This window comes from Panulirus ornatus, chromosome 11 (assembly GCF_036320965.1).
Source record: "Panulirus ornatus isolate Po-2019 chromosome 11, ASM3632096v1, whole genome shotgun sequence".
Lineage (NCBI taxonomy): Eukaryota > Metazoa > Arthropoda > Malacostraca > Decapoda > Palinuridae > Panulirus > Panulirus ornatus.
Genome location: NC_092234.1, coordinates 14,898,504 through 14,911,751, shown reverse-complemented (window position 1 = coordinate 14,911,751; position 13,248 = coordinate 14,898,504). Strand labels below are relative to the sequence as shown.

At 36.5% G+C, this 13,248-nt stretch overlaps 1 protein-coding gene across 1 annotated transcript in view; it reads left to right on the top strand.

The window, feature by feature from the left end:
- Positions 1-10,831, top strand: part of LOC139751305 (large neutral amino acids transporter small subunit 1-like) — a 64,893-nt gene extending 54,062 nt beyond the window's left edge. Inside the window, exons 4-7 of the mRNA XM_071666640.1 lie at positions 3,207-3,407; positions 5,454-5,685; positions 5,831-5,923; positions 7,183-10,831. Of these exons, the coding sequence (XP_071522741.1) occupies positions 3,207-3,407; positions 5,454-5,685; positions 5,831-5,923; positions 7,183-7,280 (624 nt within the window). The 3' untranslated portion in view covers positions 7,281-10,831. The remainder of the gene's footprint in view (positions 1-3,206; positions 3,408-5,453; positions 5,686-5,830; positions 5,924-7,182) is intronic.
- The last annotated feature ends 2,417 nt before the right edge of the window (positions 10,832-13,248 follow it).

Sequence of the window (13,248 nt, the reverse complement as noted above, 5' to 3'; positions counted from 1 at the left end):
GGTATAAGTATATTGAGTATTCCTGGGAAATTATATGGGAAGGTATTGATTGAGTGGGTGAAGGCATGTACAGAGCATCAGATTGGGAAGGAGCAGTGTAGTTACAGAAATGGTAGAGGATGTGTGGATCAGGTGTTTGCTTTGAAGAATGTATGTGAGAAATGCTTAGAAAAACAGATGGATTTGTATGTAGCATTTATGGATCTGGAGAAGGCATATGGTAAGAGTTGATAGAGATGCTCTGTGGAAGGTATTAAGAGTATATGGTGTGGGAGGTAAGTTGCTAGAAACAGTGAAAATTTTTTATTGAGGATGTAAGGCATGTGTATGAGTAGGAAGAGAGGAAAGTAATTGGTTCCCAGTGAATGTTGGTTTGCAGCAGGGGTGCGTGATGTCTCCATGGTTGTTTAATTTGTTTATGGAGGGATTGTTATGGAGGTGAATGCAAGAGCTTTGGAGAGAGGGGCAAGTATGCAGTCTGTTGAGGATAAGAGGGCTTGGGAAGTGAGTCAGTTGTTGTTCGCTGATGATACAGCACTGGTTGCTCATTCAGGTGAGAAACTGCAATAGTTGGTGACTGAGTTTGGTAAAGTGTGTGAAAGAAGAAAGCTGAGAGTAAATGTGAATAAGAGCAAGATTATTAGGTTCAGTAGGGTTGAGGGACAAGTCAATTGGGAGGTAAGTTTGAACGGAGAAAAACTGGGGGAAGTGAAGTGTTTTATCTGGGAGTGGATTTGGCAGCGGATGGAACCATGGAAGCGGAAGTGAGTCACAGGGTGGGGGAGGGGGGCGAAGGTTCTGGGAGCGTTGAAGAGTGTGTGGAAGTCAAGAACGTTATCTCGGAGCAAAAATGGGTATGTTTGAAGGAATAGTGGTTCTAACAATGTTATATGGTTGTGAGGCATAGGCAATTGATAGGGTGGTGCAGAGGAAGGTGGATGTGTTGGAATTGAGATGTTTGAAGACAATATGTGGTGTGAGGTGGTTTGATCGAGTAAGTAATGAAAGGGTAAGAGAGATGTGTGGCAATAAAGAGTGTGGTTGAGAGAGCAGAAGAGGGTGTATTGAAATAGTTTGGTCACATGGAGAGAATGAGCGAGGAAAGATGGATAAAGAGGATATATGAGTCAGAGGTGGAGGGAACAAGGAGAAGTGGGAGACCAAAGTGGAGGTGGGAGGATGGACTGAAAAAGATTTTTAGCGATCTGGACCTGAACATACAGGAGGATGAAAAGCATGCAAGGAATATATATAGAAACAGTAATAATCACATAAATACAAACTGAGAAGAAAAATAAATATAAATATTTCAATTTATTTTCAGCATGTTTGTTTCATATGACTTTCCATTTTCCCTGTATCCAACAAGATAATATTTACAAAACATATGTATAAATGGTATAAGTATGAAGTCTGTTGGGGATGAGAGAGCTTGGGAAGTGAGTCAGTTGTTGTTCGCTGATGATACAGCGCTGGTGGCTGATTCATGTGAGAAATTGCAGAAGCTGGTGACTGAGTTTGGTGAAGTGTGTGAAAGAAGAAAGTTAAGAGTAAATGTGAATAAGAGCAAGGTTATTAGGTACAATAGGGTTGAGGGTCAACTCAATTGGGAGGTAAGTTTGAATGGAGAAAAACTGGAGGAAGTAAAGTGTTTTAGATATCTGGGAGTGGATCTGGCAGCGGATGGAACCATGGAAGCGGAAGTGATCATAGGGTGGGGGAGGGGGCAAAAATTCTGGGAGCCTTGAAAAATGTGTGGAAGTCGAGAACATTATCTCGGAAAGCAAAAATGGGTATGTTTGAAGGAATAGTGGTTCCAACAATGTTGTATGGTTGCGAGGCGTGGGCTATGGATAGAGTTGTGCGCAGGAGGATGGATGTGCTGGAAATGAGATGTTTGAGGACAATGTGTGGTGTGAGGTGGTTTGATCGAGTAAGTAACGTAAGGGTAAGAGAGATGTGTGGAAATAAAAAGAGCGTGGTTGAGAGAGCAGAAGAGGGTGTTTTGAAATGGTTTGGGCACATGGAGAGAATGAGTGAGGAAAGATTGACCAAGAGGATATATGTGTCGGAGGTGGAGGGAACGAGGAGAAGTGGGAGACCAAATTGGAGGTGGAAAGATGGAGTGAAAAAGATTTTGTGTGATCAGGGCCTGAACATGCAGGAGGGTGAATGGAGGGCAAGGAATAGAGTGAATTGGATCGATGTGGTATACCGGGGTTGACGTGCTGTCAGTGGATGGAATCAGGGCATGTGAAGTGTCTGGGGTAAACCATGGAAAGCTGTGTAGGTATGTATATTTGCGTGTGTGGACGTATGTATATACATGTGTATGGGGGTGGGTTGGGCCATTTCTTTCGTCTGTTTCCTTGCACTACCTCGCAAACGCGGGAGACAGCGGCAAAAAAAAAAAAAAAAATGTGTAAATGGTAACACCAAATTGAAGAAAGGTCAAGTTCTTTTGTCATAAAAATTCCTTATTCTTACACCTCACAACAGATACAGTAATACATAATTGGACACCTGTTACATAAGTACAATGCAAGGCAGATGTTCTGAATGCACTAATGTGCGTGGTTTGCAGCTTTGCTATATTTTCTTTTGAGACAGTGGAAGACCAGGAAGGTGAGGTATTATTTAAAGCAAAGTAGACAAATTGTTTGTTTAGAATGTTGTGGGGGTCTTTTTCTTGTCCAGATTTGGTGCCAGTTAGTGGCATTTAATTTGCATGCAGCTTTTGTATTGATGTAATTGGTGTTGGAATTGGATGTTGTATATGAAGCCTATAATGGCTGGTGTTTTGCTTAGTGGGAGAAACTATCCATTCAAAGTGACTGGAGGGTGTGAGTTGGATTCAAGTCTGTCTTGAGTTAAAAGAGTGATTGCAGACATACTGGTCTGGGTGAGCCATTGTTCTAGTTATGTAATGTGGTACTACATATTTGATGTTAATCCTGTGGTGTCAGGGTGTTATGAGGTGATTGTGGGGTCATCTGAATATGAAAGGACCTTCAAGTTGAGGTTTATCTGAGTTAATGGGAGATCCTGTAGGAAGAGACATTTTTTGTATTAGATAATTCTCAGATGTTTACACTCCATTAATTTCCAGCAGCTATTTCATATGTGCAACTGGTTGGATTCATAACCTAGAGGACAAATTTCCAGTGTGAATTTAATGAAGGAAAACCTTCCCTTATGTTCCACAGGCTTTTGGAAGTGAAGTACTGGGGCCACTGAAGTATTCTATCCCAGTGTTTGTGGCACTTTCAACCTTTGGAAGTCTGAATGGCATCCTGTTTACATCTGGACGATTGTTTCTTGCTGGGGCAAGAGAGGGTCATCTACCCCCCATCCTCTCCTTTATCCATGTCCATGCCCACACCCCTGTACCTGCTCTCATGATCACAGTAAGTCACTCCTACTCTGTTTTATGTGATAGTCTCACAAAGAGTGAGATGATAGATTGCTTAAGTTCTGAAATTGTTTTATCTTTAATCCCAAGAGATTAACTACGATAGGAACAGCAGTGGAATATAGCACTTTACTATCTATATCTCTGATACCCATTCCCTTCGGGAACTCCCATCAAGAGTGTGGCCATGGCAGAAGAGTCCCCACTTACCTCTGTCCTTACATGTCCCTCATTTACACCATTCCATGCATTCTTACCCCACTTCTGTCCCTCCAGTACCCTTCCACTATTTCCTCATGTTACAGGTGGTTTTCCTCTCTCTCTCCAAATCTGTTAATCATACTATCATAAACTCTCCTTGTAAATTTCCTCTCTTGCATTCTTTCCACAGGCCCAAACCACCTTAAAGGAATAAGTTTCACCCACTCTACCACTCAACATTTTATTTCCCTTGCATTCCCTGCAATACAAAATTTCTCACATTCCCCATACAAATATAAAGGAATACAAAAGAATTTAAGCAGCAACAGACCATTTAGTCTTTTTTAGGCTGTTTGTGTTAGTGGAAGATATCAGACTCAGATTTGTTTGGTGAAAGCAAGAAGGCATACAAACAATTAAAAGAGAATAACCTGCTAATTGTCATTGTGACTCAGGAGGTTCGAGTGATATAAGTCTTGGAGCTAAAGCAAAATATTTATTGTTTGTTCTTAAATGTATCTATAGTACTGCTTTGAACCACTCTAATTTGCAAATTGTGCCATATGTTAACAGTCCCAATGAAGTAAAATTGCTTTTGCCTCATTGGAGGTAAAATGTTACCTCTAGTGTATATCCATTAGTATGAGTAAAATTAGACAAATCAGGTCTTAAGTAAACTGATAGATCAAGATTATCAAAGCATTTGATAATTATGAGTACTTGTATTAGATCACCTCTAAGCCTTCACTTTTCTAAGCTAAACAGATTGAAGTTGTTTAATCTGCTCTTGTAGGATTTGTTTCTCAGTGTGGGAACCATCTTGGTGACTCAATACAGTACATTGAAGCACAACCCCATTGATGCCATATGACTTAATTTTGCTAGTAGCCTTTGATGCAGAACCTTATTGAAAGCTCTTTGAAATTCTAAATAGATAACATTAACCATTTTACTTTTAACATACATGTTGATTATATAAAAGAAACCACATAGATTTGTCAGACATGAGCAATCTCATTGAGTGATGGATTCTATAAGCTTTCCAACTATAGACATTAAGCTAACAGGACAAGAATTTCTGGGAAGTGACATATTAGTTTTTTTTTTAATAACAGTGTTACATTGGCAAACTTCCTTTCATCTCAAACTTTTCCCATAATAAGCGACATACTGAAAGGGCAGTCAAGGCCTTAACTATCTCAATTTTCACCTCTTTCATTGTTCTATGATAAAACTTATCAAGGCCTGCAATTTTATATATATTCCATTTATTCTTGAAAGTATGTATACGGCTTTTATGTTAGATTCTCGAAGAACATTACCACATTACCACTGGTAATGCTTTACACACACAATCCATGTTAAAGTTTTACATAATTTGCTAAAGAGACTTGTGCTGTTTTTACTGTGATATAGGCAGGGCTAATTACATTTGTCATATCCCCTGAGTAATTCCTGTTGCCTGACAGGTATCATTCAAAAGTAAAAGGGAAATTATATGGATATTTCTATAAAACTTTTTCCTTCAGTAATACTGTATGATACACTTGATTCTAATCTGATCTTACTATTCATAACATGATGCCTTGTGATTGCTCCATCAGTATCAGGATTAACCAAGTGAATTTGAATACTATCCTGACCTCCAGTCTGAAGCAGATTAAACCAAAATACCCCAAATTAAAATGAACACAGTTCTTTGACTCATTCTTTTGAACAGAATATATTATATCCCACTCTAGAACCAAATTCTGAAAAATAATTAATGAAACAAATGACTTTACCAGATTAAATCTATAACATAAAATTATCACTGACAAACCTATGTATTGTTTGGCAGTGTCTTCTCTCACTGGTAATGCTGGGAGGGGACATCATCTTCCTGATCAACTGTCTATCCTTTGTTTTGTGGCTAAGCATTGGAGCAGCTATTGCAGCACTCTTGTGGTTGAGGAGATCAAGGCCCAACCTCAAGCGTCCCATCCGTGTCCACACAGCACTCCCAATCACCTTCCTGGCAGGCTGTACCTACCTGGTTGTCGTGCCTATGATTACTGAACCTATTAGCACAGGTACACTCATAATTCATGTCACCCAGCTAATTAGTATAAATGTAATAAATGCTGAAGATTAATGAGACAATGATTGCCATTTACTGGTTTGATTTCATTAGTTTTATTCCTGTTACATTTTTTCTTATGGTCCTATGTTCTACAGGTATGGGAATTCTGATGACTCTCTCTGGCATTCTGGTGTATCTAGTGGGAGTTGTGTGGAAGAACAAACCATACTGGCTCATACATATCCATGGTAAGATCAAAATAGGTTTTGTTATGTTTTTTCTGTACATGAATGTTCAGTAAAATGTGCGTATTTGTAATAGAGCCAAAGAGTTTAGAATTGGCCTTAAAGTGGAGAGTGGATATATAAAGACCCAAAATTAGGTTACTCTCTCTTGCTTATATTGATGACATCTCCAGTGTATTCATATTTCATTTGGTATTCAAGTTGTAGTTTGTACATCCATATTTACTAATGACCATACTGTAAATCAATTACAATGTTTTTTTCTCTCTCTCTCTGTATCCTTAGTAAATACATTTTTACGTAAACATTTTTTTCTTAATAATACGTTTACTGGGCATCATCACACACAGATATCTCGGATATGCTATAATCAGCTGTCCAGAATTTAATCTACATAGGATAAACTGTAGACACACCGTGGTCAGACTCTGATTTACATAATCTTTTATTCCTCAAAGTTTTTCCACCTTATCCCTCTGATCAGCAGGTTACAAAATAATGAAACTACTATTTTCTGAGCTTTATTGCAAATTAATGATTAGATGAAAAAGTCAGTCATAATATGTTCCTTTCTGTTTATCTATTACTCCTTTCCTGCACTCTAAGTTCATATCAAGCAAAATTTTTATAGATTAAGTTACTGCTCATTTCTTCTTTATTTCATATTACCATCACTTATACACTTATTTATCTTATGAAACAATTAGGAAGAAGTGCCCTTTCTCCCACTTCTGCTTCTATTTTCTTGGGTCACTTTCATTAAATGGTTTTCTACCCATTCTCAAATCCATTATCACTGCTCGAAGTTTGTTCTTTTCCAATTGTCTTTTACTGTAATTTCTTACTTCAAACATTTCCAGTTTCTTTACTTACTTATGCTTACCCTCAAGTATTCTGACTATTTCAGTCTCTGTTGTGGATTATCACTACTTGAAGCTTTGAGGTGGTTAGTAATCAAAATATTTAAGGAGTATTTTCTAAGTAACAACTTGCTTTGAATACCAGAAATGGCAGTAAACTGACAGACAGATAAATCAACATTATTTCACTCATGGTATAATGTATGTCAGCTGGAGACTGGATGTGTGCAAGTGAGGCCATTATTCATCTATTCTGATGGTACTTTGTGAAGATGGGAAAGGCACTTTAGGGGAAAAATATTATTTTCTTTTACTCATTAAATTCTCTTTTTTATCAAAAATGTTATATCATTAATACAATTTTCAATATCTTTGTACATTTATGCATTTTTGTATTTTCAGAGGAAATAACATATCTGCTACAAAAATTACTTATGGTAGTGGAACCTGAACAAGAGGCTGATGTGCCTCTGCTAAGTCATACCAACAACCATCACTGAAGGCATGGAGGTTTGGAGAAAAGAAAAGGAAAAAGGAAAGGATATGTAGGTGAGAACGAGCCAGAGTAAATGAGGAGTAAGTAACTACATAGCACTACTGATGGCCGTCACTACAGGCACAAATATTATGGGAACAAGAAGAATTGGGAGAAAGAAGAAGGAGAAAAGATGGAGATGATGCTGAGCTGAAGCCAGGTAAGGAGATGGGGGAGTGGAAGAGATAAATGAGAAAATGAAGAAGATAGTGATGAAGAATATAAAAGAAGACAAGAAAGGCATAGTGAAAGGAGGAGATAGTTATGAGGAAAAACATGATGATGAAAAGAGAAAAATCTAAAACAAAGGAAAAAGTAAAATGTAAAAAAACACAGACATGAGACAGAAAAACAAGAGAAGAAAACTGGGGATGTTAAAAGTATGATAAAAATTGGCAAGGAAAATTAGTGGTAATGGAAACAGAGAACACATGACAAATAAAAAATTTCTCTCGCAGTCTCTCAAACACCTACACGAAACATATAATAATATCTCTTAAGCATATCTATTACCATATCTGAGATAACACTATATAGAGATCTTCATGGGCTTTTATTTAAATTTCATATTTCTCACTGCATATTACAAACAATATCAGGCTACTGCTTACATGAGCAACAGCATGAAAACCTAATAAATATGTGTAGTGTATTTCCTGACAGAATCGTATAAGCATGGAAATTAAATAAGCAAAGGCAGTATGAATTTTCTTGTTCTAGCTAATATTCTCTAGACCATAATAAATATTATGTGTATTATACATGGCTAGGATATAGTAATGTCAAGGTAGTATTTATTCGTGTTGTGAATGTACACAAAGTTGGTGTTAAGATCTTGATGTAAAGAGCTAAATGTCAAAACCTGTGTGTCACTGTATTTCACTGTTAAGTCCATGTTCTGATGATTGTATATCTCTGTTCACACATGATGTATGGTATATGCATTATGACTGGTTAAGAAAAATGAAAATATCCTTCAAGAAAGGTAACAAGGAGTATAAAAGAAGATTGGATGTACATGTATTGCAAATAGCGACTGAAACATCATAAGAAAGATTCTGTCTATGCTAGCCACCTTGTTTTGGTTGCAAGAAAAGGCAACATCATAAAGACAGATGGGATCTACCCATTCTAATGAAAAATTTTGTAACTTTTCTTATACTTTTGCTTTCTGTTTGTGCTTTTAACTAACAGTGAATCTTCATTCTGGTCAGAAAATTTATCTGTGAATTTTGAGATCAATAAACATTAACTACATTAAACTAAAAACACTGCAAGCATTCGTTCTCTATTCTGTTCAGTAAGGAATAAAAAAATTACGTCCATCAGATTATTACCGTGACTCTCATGGTAGTGGTTTGTAGGTATTTCATCTTCTCTTTTCATGATGACATGGCTATTTTCATTCACACTGTAACTAGTCACTGTGCATAATGCAAATTATGAATTAAGATTAAGGGCAAACATTTTTTTTTACTCTATGGAAAGATGTTTTAAGTGAACTTGGTGAACAGGAAGAAACAATTCAAGTTATAGAACTGTGCATATGCTGTATCTATTTTAAGGTTTGGGCTAGGCCTACATACTTATTAAGTTAGCTAGATCTACACACTTGTTTATTTTTCAATTCATGTATTTCTATAATATGCATCAATATTAATCCTTTACATGCAGCCATGGGTTGGGAGGTTGAAATGATAGCAAAACTCCTAAAAAACACCTTTACAAGAATGAAATAAAGGTGTGGCAGTATTGTGCGACTCTTTACATTTTGCCATCTGACAAACAAACAGCATGCATAAAGGCCCAAGGTGGTCCATATTAAACTGATACTCTAAAGGGATTGTGAAACATGCCAAAACAAAGAAAAGCCAAAATCAACTTACTGTACAGACGGTCCCACGAGATCCTAGAGAGGCAGCCAGAAACATGCAAACAGCAAATATTTGGACTTCTGATGTGCTGTTCCAAGGGCAATATCACTATAGTACACCCTCAGTGAGCATATATTATTCACTCCAACAGCTGATGTATGATTTTTCAACCTACTACAACTGTAAATTAACTTTTATGACACAAATAGGATATATATCATAAAACTTGATTGATGGGAAAACAGAATATCATTACTTATAGAAAATCATGAATAACAATTTCTTCCTCTATGGGTGAATGTATCATGGCCCTGGGCAATTAGAGATTACCTTAACAACCCTCCTGGCCTTCTTTTTAAAGTATCAAACTTAAAACATGTCAAGTCTTGCACAGAATGGGCAAACCTATGAAAGCAGTGTCCTACACAGAATGAGTTTATGGCAGTGCAATTTATAGTTGACATGTTTACAGCAACATGGTAGAAATAGCCATGATTTGTACCACAATACTTTTAACAGTTATCAGTAATTAGTATTATGGTAAATGGAACCAGGAGAGAGAAATTACAAACACTTTAGTGGTAATCATTATCTGTGGTCAGCTTTCACTCTTCCATGACCAGTGTGTGATAATGAAAATATACATATTTGAAACTAAACACATTGATGTTTGTGGTGTGATACTGAAACACTTGTCTTTAAACCTGGAATATGTTATGTCAGATGTTTGGGTAACAGCAAAAGATATATGGGGAAACTAGATTATGTTAACTGAGCAATCTGTGTATTACATTTGGGACCAAAATCTCTTAGAAACTGTTAAGCATGAAACTGAAATACACAAAAATGAGACATAGTGTACACATGATAATAAGTTTACATGTGAAGAACCTTAGGTAACATTTTGTTCCAACAAGCATAAATCTTACATATATCATTGATAATACAGTTATATCTGTCAGTTTTTCATTTTCTACATACATATAAGGTTACAAACAAATGCAAGTTCATGGCATTAAAGCACTGCATACTAAAAGTATGAGTTAGTATTTAAAGTATGCATTAACTGATTGAATTCACTCAACTGATAGATGTTAGGAGCAGTGTGTGTGTGCCATACAGCAAGAAATGTGTTCCCATATGTGTCAGCTGATGTCTAGGTAGAAAAGCTTGTGTGGCCATTTCTGTAGTAGTTCATGTAAAAATCACATCCTCTTCACTTATGGTTATGTGATACTGGTGGGAAATACATGAGTGAGATACCCCCAGTGAAGTTTGCAGCTACCTGCATATTTCTTAAAATCAGCTGTTCAATAGTAAACTGAACGCTGATTTGTGATATGATTAACTTGTTATTATGACAAAAGACTTTAACTTGTTCTCAAAACAGAAGACTTTTTTATGATACAGAGTTTAGATATTTTTGTGAAGGATTATACGAATTCTGACATGTGATATTATGTGCCTGTTATATTTTTATCTTAATCTTAATCTGTTATACTGTTAAAAATAATTACCAACTATTTTTCTTTTATGAGTGCCATCTTCATGCAGACTGACCAAACCAAAAACCAACCAAATGGAGTTGTAAGCATTTCTTGATATTTATGTACTTACATGTTTACATAAACCAGATAATAAAAAGAAAAAAAAACTGTATTTTCAATGAGGTTCTGAAATAAGAGTATGGACTTTTCCTTTACTCAAAATTAATACTTTTATAAAGTAGTTTTCACACTGTATGTTGATAATCTGTGCATGGCATGAATTCCTCTGATGGATATAAAAATATAGTATGATAATAATGGATTCCATAGGTTCACTCACTGTATATATGATCTCTATGGGTCAGGTGCACTGATCTGAATCCTCCTCCCCATGATATTAATTTACTGACATTCTTGCTATGATACGCATATGAAAAATGTGAATGTTGGTGCACATCCACATTAAAAATATGCTGGAAGTTGAAGCAGTGTATGCCTTTTCTGAAGCGCATGATAGCAAATGAGGCCATTTCTTTGCCTGTTCCTGATGCTACCTCACTACCCTGGAAAGATAGAGCAAGTATGAAGAAAAAATATTTATTATAAATAACTTTGACAATACATTAGGCAAATATGTGGGTCTGAAAATTTACCCACCTGTACTTGAATATGTAACCATATTCAGATTCTCACTGTGGTGTACAAGGATATGACTTTCCATGACAATATATATAAATTCAAAGACATCTGTGTTTGAATCCTTATCTAGTTACATTATATTTTGAGATGCATTTTTGCTACATGGCCTGCTCAACTGAGAAAAATGATCAAAAGAAGTACTTTTCAGTCAGAGAACTATAACTGGAAGGTGACAAGTCTTATTACATCCCTATACCACAGCACTAATTAAAACTTATAATCAAGGGATTGATTTATTCATTTCAATTAAGCAATACTATGGCCCCTCTTATGAGGCACCTGCAGCTTCAGGGCTGCATTACAATCTAGAATTTCCTAGATGAGACCGTACCTTTTTGAACACTGATGTTGACACAGCCTTACTGAGAGTGAATTTTCACTAGTGATGTAACGAAAAGCAGGTGGAGTTCAATTAGACTCTGCCAAAGGTTTAGAGACCCAAGCTACTCTCAGCTTTGGAAGCCTCTAGCCATGATAGATTTAAAAAAATGACCACATGAAAATATAAGACTAGCCTTAAAAAAAATACAATATAACGAATATCTTTTATCAAAAATTGCATTTCTGGCCATTTCCTATAAAAAACACTAACTAGTACTGAAAAAATGTAATAGTGCAATGTCACAATCATTGTTAAGCAAGGTGAACTCATCCAAATGCTCCTGTTCCAAAGATGAAGAGTGAAAGTTCTTGACCTTCAATATATTGAAGGCATGTTCACCTGAAGCCACTTGCACAGGGAAACTGACAAAAAAAATGCAATGCAATTATGACATTAGAAAACATCCCAGAGTCAAAATTCTGGTATTTCTTGGCAAAATTCCTTTGGTTTGCACTCCAATTTTAAATTTGTAAACAAGAATATATTTAATTAAGAAAGATGAAGAAAAAGTATATTCAATTAAGGAAGATGAGCTCATCACTGAAATCTTTTGAAATTTCTTTTTAGTACTGCTGCTGAAATCGCTAAGCTGCAAAAAGTAAATCTTCAGCACTCTGTCTGTTGAACTGCTAATGAAACCCAAAGTGAGTACAGATCAGTCATAGAGACTCAAAACAATGTGTAAGACCTAACTGAATAGAGTTAATGATGACAAAGACATCACCCCTATAGTGCTGCTGATTGGTGAAGATCTCAGGTGAACCATCAGTATTTTGTGTTACTTAAGTGGAACCAGTCAGGATCCCATCCCTCTGTTCATGAATCTGTTGAATATCAATGATCAGACTTTTCACCATGCAGAGAAACAGGAGGATGTTGCTTCAAAATTTCCAATCTTTGTGGACTGCTACTGAAGATACCATACACTTTCTGAACAGAGTAATTTCCTCCATGCATGATTCAGTGTAGTGTACACCTCTAAGATTTTGGGTGTGATCTCCACAACCAGAGAAAATGCAGAAATGCTTGTACATATTTGCACTTCACTGCCATACTACAGCATCGACAAAAAAACCTTGTCTGTCTCCCAACACATTCACAAAGGTGATGTTACATTAACAAATCTTAATGCTTTGTCATCTCTCCTTTGGCCTTGATTACCCTCTTTATCATCTATCCTTTGTCCTTGATTATCATCTTTGTTATCTCTCCTTTGGCCTTGATTACCATCTGCAGAGATCTCAGCATATACCAGACAAGGCCCCTGAAGTATTTTAGGTCCATGTTTTAGTCCACAGAGTCTTGATCTCCTGAATGAGACAAGCCACTGATGAGGTGTTGCAGGAAGCAGCAACCTCATCATGCATTCTGAGCATCCAGTGCATCTAGGAATCTCATGTGTACCCACATTTTCTTCCAGGTAAGAATTCTGGCTTTCTCTTCCATAGAAAGGTAAAAGCCAACCATTTTTGAAGTACATGCAGAAGAAAT